The sequence below is a fragment of the Thunnus albacares genome, chromosome 24 (assembly GCF_914725855.1).
Source record: "Thunnus albacares chromosome 24, fThuAlb1.1, whole genome shotgun sequence".
Taxonomy (NCBI): domain Eukaryota; kingdom Metazoa; phylum Chordata; class Actinopteri; order Scombriformes; family Scombridae; genus Thunnus; species Thunnus albacares.
In genome coordinates this window covers 12,667,157-12,686,911 of record NC_058129.1, presented here as the reverse complement: position 1 = coordinate 12,686,911, position 19,755 = coordinate 12,667,157, and the positions used below count along the sequence as shown (strand labels likewise).

The following is a 19,755-nucleotide window of genomic DNA, read 5'->3' as shown; positions in this document are numbered from 1 at the left end:
AGTTTGGGGTATATAATTGAAGCGCACCAGGGCCCGATAATGTTCAATACATCCATCTAGTGCGCTGAAGTAGAACTATAATTCCACCTTAAAAAGTCAAATAAAGTACCCTAAAATTGTACTTGAATAAAATGTATAAATGTAATAATGTAGTTACACAGAGAAATGATGCCAGCTGCAGAGAAACTCTCTGTTTCCCTTCTTTGCCATGATGTCGTGGCAATTTAACAAACTCCTCCACCCACCCACCCACCACTGCCACAACAACAGCACAAACACCAGCCGTATGTGGGCTCTGACCCGGGCAGGTGACCGCTGCGCCGCAAATTGATTGGCCGAGGCCTGTCGCCAGGCAGTGACTCTTCATCACTGAGTGTTTTGGGCATTGAGATAATGGCCCCCATTAATCTACAGCCACACTCAGGGCTGCCCCACTCCCACTGCCACACATGCACAAACAATGACTGACGCTTACACGAGCGCACACACACATGCTTTTACACACTCAATGCAGGACACACACAGAGGTCTCTTAGGATCGCTGTGAATGGCCTCTAATTTTATTGGTCTAGATCCTTCCCATACTTTTCTTCTTTTCATTCCCTCCTCTTTACTGTCTTTTCTTTTTTTTTCTTTCCATTTCCTCTCTTTCCTTTATTTCATTTGTTTCCTCTCCTTTCTTTTACCTTCCATGCCTCGCTTTTCCTCTTCTTCCCTGTCGTTCATTCCCTACCTCATCCTTCCCTTTTCCAAATCTGCCCATTTCTTATTCCATGGTGGTGCACGGGGTTAAAGGAGGTAAAGGTCTGCCCTACATCACCTTATTCGTCACCCAGGCCAGGCCAGGTCACATATCCTCAAGTGATCCCGTGTGTGTTTGCATGTGTGTTTACTTGTAGAACACGAGAATTTTCGCGATGCATAAAAATGACCTGTCTGTCTCTCTCTGCATCTCCCTCTTGTCTCCGTCGTCTCTTTATCACAAATTAACTGATTTTCTCTCACTCTCTCACCCTCTCACGCCATATGCAGCATATTTTTTCATTAGGTTTTGGATTATTAATGGAATAATTAGGTTTGGGATGTATTTTAATGAAGAAATCAATCACTGAATTAAATATGGGATCAGAAGTGAGTGTATGTGGGGCTATGGGAGTCTTTTAATTTGGCTCCCCTCTCCTCTCTCCTTCTCTCTCCGTCTTCCTTTCACAGCCTCTCTCCTCAGGCTCAGTATAATGAAAGTAGAATAGATTCAGCAAGTCGCTGTCCTGCTGTTGAAATGATTGGCTTTGGCACTGGAGCCCGGGCTGGACGAGGGTCTTGATTGGTTTTTGGAGGGATAGAGATGGGATGACTGTTGGACAGGGGGGGTTGGAGCTTGTATCTAGGCCAGTTTCATGCCTTCGGTCGGTGAGCGGTGAGGGAGTAGAGAGATTCGATTAACATACCCACCGGCGCACTGGACGTGGTGGACTGACATCAGCAAAACATGCCCTGCAGGAAAACCCTCCAGTTAGAGTAGCACACTGTTGTCATGGGGGCTCTGGACAGTGTTTTACAGATTGACAGTGTTAATGATGGCACCGCACCTTAAATAATTTCTCAAAGGAAAGCTTGATGTTGTACTACACTGCTGTAAAATATGCATCAAAGCATGTGTGCACAAGTAATGGCATGATTGTTTAAATTTACAGTACATGCTTTCAGCTACTGTATGTGGATGGAAAACTAATCACATGCAGAGTCAAGTAAAACATCCCAATGCCATTATACACTCACTGGTCTTCTTTTTCTGGCCAAATCAGCAGTCATCTCCCCTCCACTGCTTAGTCAGGGGAAAGAAAAAGTAAAATCTCTGGACTTTTAAATTTGGCTCCTGATCTTTGGCTATCACTCCCCCCCTATATGTGTGTATTCATGTGCGGTTGTGTACGGTCAAAGTATGTGTGTTAGATTTGCATCCTGCAGTGGCTCCCTGGGGATCCCTCCCCCCCCCACACACGGCAGGAGATGTAATCTGGTCAAGCTTAGTGTGGAGCCCTGTGTGTCATTCACTTCCTGGCAAACACTGCTCTGTGCTGAGCAAACACATCACACCTGTGTTACATGGGGCGGAGCAGGTGAACCCAAGTGCAGATATACAGAGGCAAGGAAGACAGGGACACGGTAGGATGAATTTATGTAGGCTGGGGCAAGGGGAGCAGGTCTGGAGCGGAATCCATGGAAGCTGGGTATAGCGGGGGTCAAGGGCAGGGTAGCCGGGCTGACGAGACAAGGGACAGGAGACGGAGCAGGCAGGACTGCAGGCAACTGAAGACAGGGACGGGAGCCAGAGCAGGATGGGACTGCAGGGAACTAGGAGACAGGGACTGGACACAGAGCAGACAGGACTGCAGGGAACTAGGAGACAGCGTCAAGCTAGGGAAGACAGGCAACAACAAGATAGCTGATAGACGCAGGCAAAAAAAACGTCTTGGAGCGTAGACTGACTGATGCAGAGGCTATGATCTGGCAGGGCTGAGTATAAGTAGAGGTCTTGATTATAGAGCAGGCTGCAGCTGGTGGGGCTTTGCTCTGACTCCAGCACACCTGTCTCCACTCACACACACACACACACACACAGGGAGAGAGAGGGGGAGAGAGAGAGCCACTGGGGAAGTGGCAACAGGTAGGGAGACACAGGGCCGAGGCAGGAATCGTGACAGCCTGTATTCATTAGCCACGCCTCAACACTTCTTCCTCCTCCTGCTCTATCTCTTTCCTTCCCTCCCTCCCCCATTACATATCCTTCATCTTTCCCTCCCTCCCTCCCCCAGCTCACTGGCAGATAGATTCCAGTCTTTGCTTGCACTTTTGTGTCTATCATGTCATCGCATCTCATTTAGAGGAGCGTCTCAATGGACTCTAGCAATGTAGGCACAGATGTGTTATTTAGACATTTACAATTCTGCTGAAATTGCCCTAATTTTATTTTCTTTTTCCTCCCGTGACACCAGATCTGCTTATAAAAAGGCAAAAACCTTGATAGAGTTTCATTTTTTTTTCAATAGGGATGTTGACCATGTTGAACACAAGGACATGTACTCCTGAGATTATTGATCAAAACCTTAAAACAGCTAATTTGTACATATTTCTGATTGAATTTTTTACTTTTAGCTGTACAGATAACAGACATTCTCACTGATACTAAGTGAACATTCAAATAGGATTTTGTCAGCTTATTTACAGCACATGACACTATCAATAGTGGTCTTTCACTTATCATAATATTGGCATCCACTCAGTCAAAGCACGTGCTCACATATCTGCAGCCAAAATGTGTTTTCACTGAGAAGAGGTGAGATTTTGATGATCATTGCTCTGCTATGATATGAGATCTTGGTTATATGCTTAAATATAAATCAGATGTCACTATAAATTCAGAATTGAGCAGTGGGCTTTTCTATGTGAGCATCACTTCGATTTCGCTCTTCATGCTACTTGTTGCACCCCAAGGACTTTTTCTTCATTCCCCTGACACATTATTCTTCGTTTTTGTTGCCTCATACATCTCAGCCGCCTCTCTCTTTATCCCTCACTGAAAACATAATAGCCAACTGCCTTGCAAGGCCTCCTACAGATGCACCTTGGGCATGCTCAGAAAAAAGAAGATACTCATCAAGCATCCTAGAAGAGCCAGGCCTACATGCATTATGCTTGTAGTAATTATTGTGTATTTTTTACATATGAAAGACTTCACTTAAAAATTCTGTAAATATCTTGCATTAATTTTCCCTCTAAATATTTAAAAAGACACATACATATTTAAACATGTAGCCTCCATAAGAAATAACAGGTGTCATATAGTGCATATTATTTTAAAACAACATGCTGCAGTTCAGAGAGCAGATATCAGCCCTTGTTTCTGTCCTGCGTGTATAAATAAAAGGTGCTATGGTGGGAGCAATTAACTATAGAGTGATGAAAACATTCTGCTATGCGCTGAAAGGCAATTACGGTTATGAACTGAAGAGTAACATGACTCCTGTCAGCAATGTCCATTTAAATTCCTGTTAACAGCTGATGAGCAAACAGGATGCAGCCCAGGGGGGGTGAAACGTGTTTTTCTATTTATTGTGGATATGTTGAACATATATAGAGAGATGGAAGCGACTCGGAGTAGATCTGTACCGTACTGTAGTTTCATCATACGGGTGGATGCAAATTTATGAGAGCGTTACACATTACACAGCAATTTAGTTCAAATTATAATCTTAAATATGTAAAGTCATCTCAGATGTTTCTTGGGTTCAGTTTCCAAGCTGACATCCATAAAGCTTTGAGTCTCATGGATCAAATTTTCATTTTAGTCGTAAAACTTATAGCAATTTATAATTTTTACGACTTAAAATCAACAGAAGCTATTTTGTTGCTGCAATAAAAAGCAACACCATCACCAGCATCAAAGTTCATTCTTGACCTTGGAAGAGTTGGTATGAAAAAACAATCCCTACTGAAGGACGAGTTTGACATGAAAGCTTTTTTTGCCCACGTCTCTTTTAACAATTCGGCATCAAATTTCATTCTTGGCTGTGGAAATACTGTGGTAGTTTGACAAAACAATCTCAACTCAATGTCCACTCACTGGCTTTTTCTGAAGCTTTTTTTTATATTGTTGTTTCCCCAATTTTTTGTGCTTAAAAGATAAGTTAACATAGACAAGAAGTCCTAAAATTGCTGCTGTCTATATGGATGAAACCGGAACAGCTCCACTCCAAACTCCACTCACTGATGTAGACCATGCGATATGGTTGAAATAGTTTAAAAGGTTTTTTTTTTGTCACTTGCCTCCCCCAAAACATACCTAAACCCAAATCAAATTACCTAAGGGTTACAAAAGGATTTGATGATTATTCAGATATGATAAAATGCCATCAAACTCCAACTGTAGCTTCAGTGTGAAGGGCAATTTTTCTTTAAAATCCTTTCATTATCTACACAGAGGGAGTTGGATATTATACTTTTTGTGCACACAAACTGGCTGAAAAAGATGGTAATGGCAAGCAATAATGATATACAGTATGTGAATGATTGATATGTGTACAGCCCATATACATTCAATTTCTTTTATTCCAGTTTTTATTTTCTACTAAAACACATTATACTAAGTTATAGTGAATTTAATACTGTCAGCAGGCTATACGGTTGTGATCCATGTTCAGCACTTCATTTCCCTGGGGCTTCATTATAATGCAGTCCCACAATTCTTTGCATCTCAGAGCTTGTCGGGGAGCACATCACGTCGTGATTACCAAACAGTGCAACCCATAATGCTATCCTACATCATAAAAAAAACAAAAAAAAACAACTAATGTGCACCTTGAGCAGTTTTCCCTTCCTCCAACGCAAACATATTCACAAATTCTTACACACACACGTGTGCAGACTGGTCCCCAGGAGTACGTAGGTGTCCCTGCTGATGCAACAAAATGAGGAAACGGGGCAGAGGGAGACCAAGGAGGAAGAGGTGATGAGGCGAGCGGGTGGTGGAGGGATAAGCCTCCCGGGTCTTTCTAATTATCGGTAAGGATCAGCAGTGCTCAAGGATGCATGAGGGGAGGGATTTGACTGCCAGATCCACTGGGTAGGAAGGCCTGATTGGATCAGTCACCTCTCTCCACACACAACCATTACTCATGACGCCTGAAGCCGAGGCTCATTAGACAAAGGCATATGCACGCATGCAGATGAACGGCGGTGGTGGCAGAAATTCACCGGGATTCTCCTGCAACTCCAGAGACCTCGTGACCGTGCGTTTCTGAAATCCGCTCGCTGTATAAAACTTTCTCATGTCAATTATTAAGTCCCACCAATGTCATTTTAATAAAACAAGCAAAATAATCATCCTGCCATGTTCCGATACGAATCAATTTTGTGCAATCAAGTTTCCATTTTCTCGATACTCGAGAGCAGCCTTATTATAATCAAGTAGGATGCAGCAAGGGAGGGAAATAATAGCATTTCGCAGCATTTTGTATGTGCCCACGCATATGCAATCATGCGTTTGAGTATATATGATCGCTCATGTGCATGTACATACCTGTGTTTACACACGCGTGTACAATATGTCCCTTTCGATATGAGAAGTGACCAGCGGGTAGGTTGGATCAAGAGAAGTCCGACAGCTTCTCACGGTGATAATTATCTGCTGTGATTAAAAATTATAACTTCTCAGTGTCACAGCAAGTAGCAGACAAATTATAGGTATTACTGTGAAGGGTGAATTATGCATTGAGTGTATAGCTTGGTGGTGGCAAGCTGATTCAAATAAAGATCAGATGTCATCATGCTGCTTCTTTTCTCTCCCCCTTCCGTCTTTCTTGCTCTCCATTTGGTTCACCTGTCAAGCTCTGGGGCTGCTGAGCTGTCAGTGAAACCCATCATTACTGTCCCCACGGCTGCCCATAGGCTATCTCAAACTTCACAGAATCTCACTTGGACCCTGTTAATTGATGATTGGCTAGTATGATTACCCAGCAAGGACATCTAGCTGCATTGCTGCAAATGTCATCTTTTGTTGCAGCTTTATTGATTTCATAGCCAGAGTGTTGGGTTTTTTTTTTTGGGGGGGGGGGGGGGGGGGGGGGGGGGGGGTTTGAGTAAATAAGTTTTAGGAACGTTATAACCCTCTTTTCACATATGAGCAGAAATCTCGCTGATCCAAAAGTAGCGTTTTCCTCCTTCTGTTTTCACCGCAGCAGCCAAAAAATTATTGACATTTGCTCATGTAAATTTGCCAGCAGTGGTCTTTTATTGCCTGCACAGTGACATTTTGGAAGGATCTTTCTGTCCCACAGGGGAATTGAGATCATGGTGACAGAGCTTAGATAATTTTACATCTGGTTTTCTCTCGAGGTGGGTATAATTAAGAATGGAAGCAGGAAGACATCAAGCGTCGATAAGCGTCCTGCATTGTTTTGAAAATCCCACTGAGGGAATTTCAGCCGCTCTTTCGCATGCTTTATCTCACCCCTCAAACCCCAAGCTGAGACTGCACACCTCACACACACACACACACACACACACTCATAAACACACCCAGCTCAGCTCAGCTTGATAGATAGGTGCATTTTTTTTCCTGCACCATGGATCCAGAACGGCTGAATGCGGAGTAAATGGGCCTACACCCCGACTGCTGCGCCACCACTGAGCTGTCGTTATATATGTCACATTATGTCACATTCACCTGGATCGTTCATTAACCATCCAAACCATCCGGCGATGCAGTTTGGAGCTTATTGGCTTCTGTGGAGATAATTCAATGCAGTAGTACACTACCTTAGCACATTATCTAAACTTCCTGTCGTCCTTTTTGCAAATTGCTCCATGCTGCGCCTGGTTGTAAAAGTGCTTTAGAGATAAATTTGATTTGACTTTTATAATGATATATCAGAATAAAATTTGAATTTGTGTAACACATGATTAAAGGGAGGCACATCTGGACGTTGACTGGCTCACTCTCGCTCCCTCTATTTGTCTTTCTCTCCCACACACACACACACACACACACAACACGAGGAGGTTTTTCACACACACACACACGCTTTGGAGACTGCCAGCTCTGTGGGAATGCCTTCCATTCTATCTTGCGCGCAGCACACAGCGTATGACAGACGACCACCTGCGCCACCTGAGCGGACCCATTGTGCACGTTCCTTATCGCACTGGTCCCAGTTCTCGGCGTGCGGACAGTCCCATATTGCTCACATTGTTGCTGCCTCTTCACCCATTCGGTGGGGCGCTGAGGTTTGCAGCGGGAGTTTCGGTGGGAGGGGGGGGTTGCACCACACGCGGCGCTCTTATCGCTCCCTCCGGAAACAGGCACCTCACCTTCTGGTTCCTATAAGAAACTGAGCATTCCTACTGGTTTTTTTTTTTCTTTTTTTCCGAGCTTTTCTTGACATAAATTCCCAAATAAACTGCAGCTCATGGATACTGTGCAGGGGTTTGTATCATTAAAACTATTTAACCTCAGGTGGTTCCCACTGTTTCCTCAAAGAACATGTTGCCTGGCAACAAATACAAAAAAGTAAATAAATACAAACTATTTCATGTTTGTATACAGCTTGTGTTGGTAATATTTTCAACAAAGACCTTATCTCCTGAAGACCTGAGTTGAATTTATTACCGTCTATACTCCATCATGTCTGTCCCCATATTCCTCCACTTACTTTCCAACTGCTCTCCTTTATACTCAGCATCTTTTATTCCACAGCATCTCTCGCTCCCGCTGAGGTATACTGCTCCCTGCAGTTCCTCTCTACTCCACTCTTTTTTTTTTTCACGCCTGGTTTCATCCTCTGTTTTATTCCATTACTGAAGACTCAGATCTTTAGTCTTCTTTTCTTCTTGCTAGAGAGAAGGTGCTAATGGGTCACAGACTAGCCATGACCTTGTCTGTTGTGTGCTTTAGAAAACTTTTAGCCTCTGTAAACAATTCAGAACTCCACCGAGATGAGAAAAGACCTTCAGCGCTGTTTAAAAATGAGATTTTATCCTGCTTGGTAGCCGGCGTTGGGTCAGAGGAGGCTAAACTATAAAGAGGAATTATTCACAACAAACCACATCCTCTCACAAGTCATTTGGCTGAGCACTTAAACTGAGGGAAAAAAAAAATTCAAGCCTTATTTTCTACATATTTCTCTCTCTTGAGATTCATAATCGGTCTTTTGTCTTGGTTGCACTGTGGGGAAGACCATTCTTCCACTTTAATTTTACGAGGACTAGGACTAGAGCCCAGCCGATTCTTGGTTTTTTAGGGCAGATACTGGTTATAAGAGTTTAAAAAATCCGATAACGATATACAGTACTTACCGATATGTCTTTTACATAAACATGTGGCAAAAGTCTGAGTTTTTCCAAACAGGCTGCAATCACCAGCACTTTCCTTTTTGTCTTCTACAATCACAAACAAGTAACGGTTAGCTGCATTCATAGTTTAATAGTTGATCTCTGCTGCACATTCACAAACCAACACAGGGCCTAAAGCACACCCTGACTCTTGCAGAGGTCTTGGTTAAACAGCTATTGAAAAGTTACATGAAGTAAAATGTGTCTTTGGCAAAAATAAAACCTTTAAATATTTCAAACTACTACAGCAGCACTTCATGCTCTGAGGGCTTAAACATGCCCTCAGTGTCATTTGGGATGTGCAACCATGCTGGTGAGTCCTTAACCTTAATGCTGGGAAAAGCTGCCTGTTGGGACCTTTCACATTGGGTTCAGAAATGTGTTTTCTGGAAATGGAGGCTTTCCCTGAACTGGACAATGTATTCAAAGCTGCAGCTGCTGGTTCTGACCTAATGTCAACATCAACATTGAAATTTTCTTCCATAATGAGAAAACAAACCTACCATCCAAATTAAATGGCACTTTTTATCAACAATATGGAAAAATGGAAATAGTTCATGGATCCTAATATGTCTGTTTTTACAAAAATGTGCCATTTTGGAGCTTCAAAATATGATTTTATTGGTGGCAGTACGTACAAAAATAGACATTTCTGGCATTTCTTGCATATTTCAAATCAAATTCGGGGATTAATATGTAGGGATGTATTTGAGAGGTTTCCATTTTGAGTAAAGAATGAGAAGAAGAAGTCCTGCTGAGATGCAGCTTCCGGGAGCTGACCAACCAGAACAGAGTGGGCAAATCATGAGGCAGGCCTTAAAGAGACAGGACTTAAAACGGCCTGTTTCAGACAGAGGCTGAACTGAGGGGCTGCATAAAGGTCCAGCATAAGATAAATAAGGTGTTTTTTGAACTATAAATCATGCAAAGATATTCCAGCAGAATCCCAGAATATAAAATAGACCTGGAAATATGCAGAATATGTCCCCTTTAACATTGTTTTGTAGCTTCTGTATTGCCTTAGTCACACAATTGTGACCTTTATCGAAAACCTGGAAATGCTCGCATGCTCACTGCCACTTCGGTTTTCTTTTTCAAGTCGCCTTCCATGGGGTTTGTAAATTACAATCTCGGTGTTCGGTCTCACGGTGTCACAGACTTTTAGATTCACTTTTGTTAAGTCCACAAGGGCTTTGGTCTGTCTTGCTGCAAATTCAGCAAGTGCTTAAGGGCTCTGATATGAACTTTAGGAGCCTTTCATGTGGATTGTTAGTGTCTGCAAACCTGCAGACTTTTCAAAAGAAATTGGATGTAGCTTCAGTAATGTCAATAAATGATATTTCCCTTGAGCATAAAGTTATACTTTTCCAAATGGATTTGTTGCATAACAATATTAACTTTACAGTTTTATTGTACTTGTAAGGAAACTCAGTGACTCAGAGAAGATTCATTTTTGTACATCAACATGTACATCAACTTTCTGTTAAAGGTCAACCGTAAACGGATAGTTTGAACTTTGAGTTCAGCTGCCCAGTGGAAGAGTTTGGAGTGGTACAGGGCACCAGTTGTAGCTTTTCCTCCAAGGCAGACGGCTTTGCTTCCTCCACAGAAAAATAATGGAGAGAGAGAGCACAAAGTGATTTTTCCATTCAGGCAGGCAGGTACTTTACTCATTCACTATTTATTCAAGGTGTTGTTGAAGCTTGCAGTTAACAACTTTGTTAGGGTTTTACCCAGTTTTCTCAGACTGAAAGGATTCATTTATAAATTAATTGGTGATCAACATGTCAGTCATACACAGGTGAAACAGCTGAAAACTACAGAGCATAAGAAGAAGAATTATAATGTTGTTTACCAAACAAAAAATGGCAGGTTTAATTACCTCCTGTATGATCATGGGTTGTGCAATCATGGATTATCCAATCACAAGATTTTCCACTGCCATTTGTTAAGGACTTCAGGACTGTTGGGATTGTGACACTTAACCAGTGTTAAAGCGGCACAATGAGCAGGACCCTCTCGACCTGAAACCAAGGCTGCCCCCACATCCTCCGCTGGGACGCTGGTGTTTACCGCCCGGAGTGGCTGAAAATGAATTGGCTCCTTGAGCTGCTGTACATTCCCCTGTCAGTGCGATGGCCTCCCCTCATTGCCCCGTCACTTTAAGTCGAAGTGTATTAATGGACTGTGTGGGCCATTGATTCCTAATTCCTCTCGACGTCAACATCGGGGATAAATATTGCGTGGCACGGTCGTCTTCAGGCTTATTGTAATCAGCATTGTTATTGATCGCCTGCCCAAACCCCCTAGAAGTAATCTATTTTAAATACACTTTCAGTAAAAGGGGGGTGTTTTGGCCCTTGTCCCAGCACATTGTCTTCATACTGGCGAGGAAAGAGGCACACTTTAGCCGAACGAGACAGAAGATGAGGAAGTGTCCCAAATGGAAAAGAGAAAGACAGCGAGAGACATGCAAACGGAGTGACAGATAGAAATATTGCAAGAGCCACCAAATATGCTCAGTGAAATATGTCTTGCTTTTGCGTATAGGTGGTCTCTCTCAGCGTGTGTGTGTGTGTGTACATGTGTGTGTCTACGCATCTGTCTCAGTAAGGCCGGCGGATGATGGATGAGGGCTCAGCCAGCAGCGAGCCAGACGTCGGCGCTATCGATTTATCCTCACATTCGTCTGGGAGGAGGCGGCGCGGGGCGGCCCGCCACGACGAGCATTTCAACACAATCTGCCTCAGTGCGTGCACACACAAACACACATACAGTATTCTCACTGTAAGTATTTCAAATGGGCAATGATTCTCTCGTGCCAGCGGAGGCGTGGGCCTTGGTTGAAATTTTTCATTGTCTGCTGAGTACAAGGACTGCCTCCCTCCTCACCAAGGTGTTTTTATTGATCCACCTGTAAAGTGGCATCCACTTGTTTAACATCCAGTCTAATACACTTCAATTGGCCCAGCCTTGTCTGCCAGCCTCCTTGGCTGTTTTGTTCAGCTATGAGCACAGAAGATGGAGAGGAGTGTGCGTGTGTGTCAGGCGAGCGTGTTTGTGCTTACTTGGCCATGATAAAATGTGTTTGTATTCATGAAGAAAAGTTGGCGTGTGTTTGTGTCCCTGCGAGCCGGTTTGTGTGTGTATCTCGACTTGCAGCATGACGTAAATCCTCGTGTGTGTGTGTGTGTGTGTGTGTGTGTGTGAGCATGCTTGCACGGCTGCAAATAGATTTTTGTGCGACTGTCAAGAGTGCCAGCTCCATCCAGCCCATTGAGCAACAAATTATGGCTGCAAAGCAAAGTTGCCGCTCTCTCCGCTCAAGGCTTTGTTGTTTTCCCAGCTTACTTGCTTTGCTCATCGGGTGTTCATAATCAACGTTAACAAAAATTGGAAGGACATCCATTGTTCTCCCTGCCTAGCCATCTTGAAAATAGCCCCAGTTACCGAGGACACAGAGGAGGCATGTCAGTGACACAATCTCAGTTATGACCGAACAAGATTACTACTGGAGTTGGACACGTTACAAGAAGATGTTGATGTTACGCAATTTAAGACGTACAGCCAGTTTTATCTTGTAATTGTACTAGCTGCTTGGTCCAGCTTTTCAACTGCAGAAAGAGGAATACCCTCCTGCACAATGTCCTTTGCTCTGAATATGCCACGCATTGCAAAAATCTGAGTTGCCTCAAGTGTTCACACTGGATTCTGCAAGTGGCTGTTGATGTGATGTCTGTATCTCAGAAACTGTGGAGTTGAGAAATGTTGAGTTTTGTACTTGGAATTCTGATTCGAGAAGCTTTTCTGCTCTATTTTTCTGCTCGTCAAAAGACTAAATTTCTGACTTTCTAACATTTGTGGAATGCTATAAAAGCTGCCAAGAACTCTCAGATATGAGATGTGATAATGATGAAAGATTGAATCTGAATGTCTTCGTGGGTGTGCGGTTAATGATGATGACAGTTATGATAATAATTTTATGTTAGTGCTGACATTTACCGCATCGACAATCTCAGGCTGTTCAGATCATGGAATGTAAAATGATAAACTGCTCCGTAAGATAATTTAAAGTCTTGCTTTTTCCTCCTCTCAGGGGATGATGTACCTGGAGGAGAGGAGATTGGTCCACAGGGACCTGGCCGCCCGCAACGTGTTGGTGAAGTCGCCCAATCACATCAAGATCACAGACTTCGGCCTGGCGAGGTTGCTGGACGCTGATGAGAAGGAATACAACGCAGACGGGGGCAAGGTTGGTGTAAGTGGAGGCGTGTGCATGTTTTTGTGTGTGTACAGTACTTACCCATCACTTTAACAATCTTGTAAAGATGGTTGACATAAGAGGAAAATACTGCAACCAAAAAATAAAATCACTGCTGGTGACCAGGGAAATGAGACTTGGGGAAGAGAAGTGAGAAGTGATTAAGTCATTTTAGCTTCAACTAAGATTTATTTACATTTTTAATTGATCAAATCACAAACAGACTAACAATTTAGTATATAAAATGTAAAAAAATGAATATATATTTCTCATTTCAAATGGCCAGACCATAAATGTGTAACTGTAAATAGTCATCAATGAAGTGAAGAAAAGAAAGCAAACACTCACATTTGAGAAGAAGTATTTATTTGCTCTACTTGATAAATTATCAGTTCATTATCAGAATTGTCATTATTTAATTTTCTTTATATCTAACTAATCATACAGTCATTACAATACACATAGCAGAACAGAAGTGGTCATTTTCTAAAGACGCAAAGATCTGAAGTATTTGAATTGAATCTGATTGAGCTGGAAAGGTTATTGTCACTTTTAGACAATATGGACACTAAGCCAGCTAAACTGGAAAAAGCATCTTCTCCGCTCCATCTTTGTCTCTCCTTCCCCACATAAAACAGCCATTTTTCACAATCAGAACGGAGCAGACACATCAGAAAATCAACCCTCGACATCAAATAACCCTTAAAATGATGAATTAACCCTGCTCAGACACATTCAGGGATTTGAAGTAAAGAAGACAACATTTCTGTCACCCTCAGGTTCCTCTCTGATCTCTCATTTTAAATGTCAGCATAGATAATCAAACGGCACAGCTGCTGTCATTAACCTGCATTAATATTTATTTTGTCAGACGACTTCACAAATATGAAATAATGATTTGAGTGATGTCTCAGTGCTGCAGCACTTGGACTTACTTTTTGCCCTGGTCTGCAGGTAATATTTATAACCCACCATCAAATCACTGTTTTCTGCTCAGTCAGAGAAAAATATTTAAATGAGAACAGCTAAATTCTGAGTGTGGCTGTGTTAAAACACACTATATAGGTAATGATGGAGAGCATGAGGAGACGGAACGGAGGGAACTTAGGGCTCCACCTTGCCAGATGTTAGGTGTGCATTATTTTCATGTTTACCAACCAAAAGAGGAGGAAGAAGGAGGAGAAATTGAAGCATTTTCATGTTACATATCAGGCAGTTAAATGTGGATGGAGACCAAAACGACATCTCTTCACATGTAAATGGCATTTTCAAATATAGTCAGCTAGCGTGGACATAAATTTAGTTTTGAAAATAACTGAGGTAAACACGCTGTTCTCTGCATGTGATAAATACTAAGAAAAACATGTATTTTGTGTCGCTTCCTGAGCTGTGAAACTCTTCTGGTCAGGCAAAGTCTGGTGAAAGTAGTTTCAGTAAAATACAATTTGGAAGTACTTCATCCAAACAAATAATGCAGCCACAGTTCCAATCACTTTGTTTTGTTTGGGGACCCAGACTACATTAATCAGAAGCCCCTTCTCTTTTCCTCACTTGAGACTCGCTATGCAAATTGTCCTGATCAACTCCCTTTATTAAATTGGCGTGTTCATTGCTGCATTTATTCAGCTGGAGGCCTTGAGGTAGCCACTGCATCTTGAGTTGGAGCTGTTATGTTGTGGGCAAAAATAAAAAATAAAAAAAAAAGAAGAAGTACTTTCATAAACCAGACCTGGAGAGTTTGATGCAACCATCTGAGTGATTGACTCCATGATGGTATTCACTGATGCCCTGATAAATGAGAGCTGTTGTCAGCAGATCTACATGTATGCCATAAAAATAGAGGCACCACGGGAGATAAATCAACAGAACCGTACCACATTTCCAACCTGAAGCATTTCATTTCTCCTCTTCCTGTTCATTTCCCCGAAGAGCAAGCGTGCATAAGGCTTCCACACAAACACAAAGGGGGCTGTGTTTGAAATGGCCGCTGCGTGTACATGCGTGTGCATATGTGCGTTCACATGCAAAAGGCCAGATAATTGCTTTGTTCAGTGGGCTCTACATCTGAAAATTCCCCTCTACAGTCAATATGTAAATCATATGGAGGGTAAGATATGGCAATGTGTGCCATTGTCCTTGTCAGGAATGTCAAAGGGCCCGTTGTTATTACTATTTCACACGCTGCCTGCTGTAAACCCACCCGGCTATTGAGATAATGTGAGACAAATGGCCAATACAATCTCATTTAGTATCTTAAAAAGCACGCTCTCTATTGATGATCCCTGGGTTAGACTGAAGCTAATCAATCACAGTACTTGAATAATATTGAGCAAAGCAAAAGTATGGTTGAAAGTGCTGTCGATTTCCCGATATCTCACAAACGGTACATTAAAAGATCAGGCAGCTGTTCAGCAGAATAGCATTATGGAAAATTATCTGCAATTCAAGTTTACATATGGATGAAGATATATTGTGATAATGTGACAGACGTGAAACCAGTAATGCTGATTTTTTTTGTCTTTATTTGCTTCTTTCATCCTGAAACCCCTCTCTTTGTTTATCTGTTCTCCTCACCTCAGATGCCTATTAAATGGATGGCACTGGAATGCATCCACTACAGGAAGTTCACCCATCAGAGTGATGTGTGGAGTTACGGTGGGTGCACAGAAGCAGAATTAAAAGCTAAATGTATCATTCTTCATCTGTACAGTATGTAGACATCACTGTTTAATATGCTCATACAGAAGGGAGGAAAGAAGTCAATGACCTGAAATCCTGTTTTCTTTATTTGCATTTTCGCCCCCTTTTCCATCTGCTTATCTTGTTTTTTTGTCACATCTTTGTCTCACCTTCCCATCTCTATCTGTCTGTCTTGTTCTCTATCTCCTTCTTCCTACCCCATCACATCCTCCAGGAGTGACCATCTGGGAGCTGATGACATTTGGAGGGAAACCATACGACGGCATCTCCACACGGGAAATCCCAGATATCCTGGAGAAAGGGGAGCGCCTGCCACAGCCGCCCATTTGCACCATAGATGTCTACATGGTCATGGTCAAATGTGAGAAAACACACACACAAACAGACATACATACTGAGACCCAAAAAATCCAAGACACTCACAAAGAAGCTTGTGCACGATTAATAGTAAAAATACAAACCTCTCATATAAAAACACTACTTTTGACACATTAAGCAGAGTGGTGATGTGCAAGGTATCTAAACTAACAACAATTTGCAAAAAGTGTGAGGGAAAGGACTGTACAGTAAAATGTAAAGACATAACATAGTACTATCGATGATTTTCGTGATTTTCTGTCATTTATATACTGTTATAATTATAATGTCTATGTTAAACATAGTCAAAGTTCCAAAACTTGGTGAGGTGAAGATAAGTAAAAATGCTGCCTTCAAGTCAAAATCCAGGGCTTCATCCCGCTCTGACGCTCTGAAATCAGATCGTTTGCACGTAGCCTTTGTTGCTAAGGTTGTTGCTAAGGTTGTTCTACGGATTGTTTGCCCTGTCCACTCATTTATTTTGGATTGGATGTACATGTATTTGAGAAGTTTATATTTCAAGTAAAGAGCTAACCAATCAGAACAGAGTGGGGGTGGGAGTGGGGCCTTAAAGAGACAGGAGCTAAAACAGCCTGTTTCAGACAGAGGCTGAACTGAGGGGCTGCATAAGGGCCAGTATAAGATGAATAAGGAGTTTTTTTAAACTGTAAATCATGCAGAGATATTCCAGTAGAGCCCCAGAACAAAAATATAGACCTGTAAATGTGCATGTTATGGCTTCTTTAAGAGGTCGACACCACAATCGCTGGGTGATATGGATAAAATGTCAAACTTTTTCTTTAACCAGCTTGAAAAATCGAAATACTTCCTCACCCTGTTAATAACATTGCGTAACTCAGCCATAAAGCAGTCCTGCTCACTGATTTGAAATATTGCCCATAATCCCCCAATACGTCCAAGGGATATTAGTTGGCCGGATATAAACAAAGTCCAGTAGTGGCAGCATTGGAGACAATGTTACAGAGCAGCAATCCAAAACAGTCAGTGAGTGCCATCCTTGATTTAAACAGAAGCTCATATTATTTTTTTTATTTTTAAATCATGTTTATACACTGCTGCAACTCGACCTGAGGAGTCACAGATGACTTGTAGTTTAATAAAAAGGTTCATTTTTTAATATTCACTCTGCAAGGCATTATTTGAGCTCTGGGGCTTTGAGTCAAGGCTGGAGGAGGAGTTGATATGTAAAGAGGAGAGATGAGAAAACAAGTCAGAGAAAAAGAGAGGAACCATGTTGTCATGAAACTGCAATGAGATGCTGGGTTTTTGGTCTGCAACATGCAGGCCTGTCCTCACTGGAGAGTCTGCCCACATCCTTGTTCGTGTCATCTTCCATCTGGACTACCAACTCTCTCTCCAAGCCCGTTAAACTCATCCAAAAAACCGGCCTTCTCCTCATCCGCCCCAAATTCTCCCATGTCTCTTCCATTTTGCACTCCCTCCCCTGGCTGAATTCAGATGCCCGGTGCTGGTGCACACGCCTGCAGAGGGATCCACCCTCCCATATTTCCAGGAAACGATCCAGACATACATGCCAATCCATGCTATGAGCTGTGCCAGCTATCGGCTGCTTGGCTATCCCCTTGCCTGCATCAGTCTGCTAATCGCTCCACCCTGTCTGAACTCAACTATGGTGAAGTGACTTTACTGTCACTCCCTATCCTCTGCTGCTGGCTGAAATTCTCATAAAAATTATCTCAACTTCTCTCTGCTGACTTTTTTTTTTTTTTTTTTTTTTTTTAGCAGTTCTTGTTCTGTTAAATTATCTCTCTTTTTTTCTATGTATATACTTATTATTAGTTGCTTGTAGTGCTTGAATTTGAACTGCACTCATTGTTAGTCTCTCTGGATGAGGACAACAGCAGAGTGCTTAAATGCCAAATGTGTTGAAAGAGAATGATGTGATGCAGCTTGGAGCTTGATATCAAAACATATTCCCAAGACGAAAATGTTAATCCAACCGAAATGTCATAATATCTAATTGTTTTTCTTCCAAATGAAAAACTACTGCCAATGGCTTTTGACAGCACAGAATCAACCATGAAAGCCCTGCAGCAATTTAGCCAAATAACAATTCCAGCTGATTCTTTCTGTCCCACTGGAGAAGAAAAAAATAAATGTTACGTGCTATGTGAAATGTGTCTGGACAATAGTGTTAGAAATGCTGAGAGGTCAAAGGGACTCCCTTAATTTAAGAAGTAGCAAAATGTTGAGAAGTTCCCATTTATTCCTGATTTATTTGTAATCCTTCGGGTAGATATCACATTTTACGTTACATTTCTGCCAATTATATCCACTATAAGGCTAAGCACTGTATCCTCCTTACATGTCTAAAATCTCAATATGATTCATTTTTACCCACAGTACAATGCTACTCTCACATATTTGTGGTTGGAGTGTATATATACAAACACACAAGAATGTGGTGACGTTAGGTGAGCGTCAGGACGATGATCAGAAATAGCCAAAACAGGTCAATCACTGAGTCAAACAAGCACAAGGGTCACGCCGCCTCATTGAAAGCCAGAAGGAAGCGCAGCAATTGGCCGCATTAATTCTAATTACATGTTGACTGAGAGCCGTTGTTTGTGATTTGGTGTGCCGTCACACTGCGTGCCCCGCTGCCTCTGCGCCACCCCAATAAAGATGAAATAGAGTTTGATTGCTGGAGTAATTGCACCTCATTTAGGTAATGTGCCTGTGCGGGGCGCTAGAAGCGGAAATTAGATGAACTGAGCGAAGACAGACAGGCGAAAAGACAACATAGGGTCAGGATTTATTTAAGGAAACAATAATGCTCACGGTCATGGTTTAAAACAAAAAAATAAGGAGCTTTTGTGGACACAAAACATACATTAGACCACAGATTATGCAGAACTGCATCAATGCAGTAAACAATTATTTGTCATTGCTCATTATGAAATTAAACACTTATATTTTCTAGACAGTATTGCACCCAGACCCAACTATAACTATCACTGTTGTAGAGAATGAAAAGGAACACAGACACTGAAATCAGCAGCTCAGTTTGCTTGCTGTCTAATCTGAGCTGAGACACCACCTGGTGTTTCACTTCACCTTCGGGGGTTTGCTGTGTTTACTGCAGCAGTGGCCTCAGGGAGAGGAAAGTGGGCCGGATATCAAAATGAAAAACACTTTTTCTTCTTCCTTATACTTCTGAGTAGCCCTTGAGCAAGCCCTCAGAACATATGGAGCTAAACGTGAACACAGTGCCTGCTTGTTCAGTGTTTTCTAGTAAATAAAGGTTCAAATTAATGCAATTTTACAGTGTATGCTTTTATAATGCATTTTCAACTGAACTTTTACTGGGATAATACATTGAAAAACATCACCTATTCACTCATACTTTAAATATATAGAATATATTTTATGTTTAATATCTAGAAATAATATTACTAGTGTTACATGCCAAGACTGAACCTACAGTAGGAGTCTACTGCCAAACTGCCAAAGCAATAGGTAATCAACACTAGTCATTCCAAAAAAATGGCAATTAGAGAAACATG

At 42.0% G+C, this 19,755-nt stretch overlaps 1 protein-coding gene across 5 annotated transcripts in view; it reads left to right on the top strand.

Moving 5' to 3' along the window:
- Positions 1–19,755, top strand: part of LOC122976701 (receptor tyrosine-protein kinase erbB-4-like) — a 270,744-nt gene that overhangs the window by 224,912 nt on the left and 26,077 nt on the right. For 4 of the 5 annotated variants that reach the window (XR_006401021.1, XM_044345333.1, XM_044345332.1 and 1 more), the window contains 3 exons: positions 12,986–13,147; positions 15,730–15,805; positions 16,065–16,211. Coding sequence is in view for 4 of the 5 variants with exons in the window: in XM_044345333.1 (XP_044201268.1) it covers positions 12,986–13,147; positions 15,730–15,805; positions 16,065–16,211 (385 nt within the window). In the remaining variant the exon portion in view is untranslated. The remainder of the gene's footprint in view (positions 1–12,985; positions 13,148–15,729; positions 15,806–16,064; positions 16,212–19,755) is intronic. The other variant, XM_044345334.1, reaches the window with a different exon arrangement.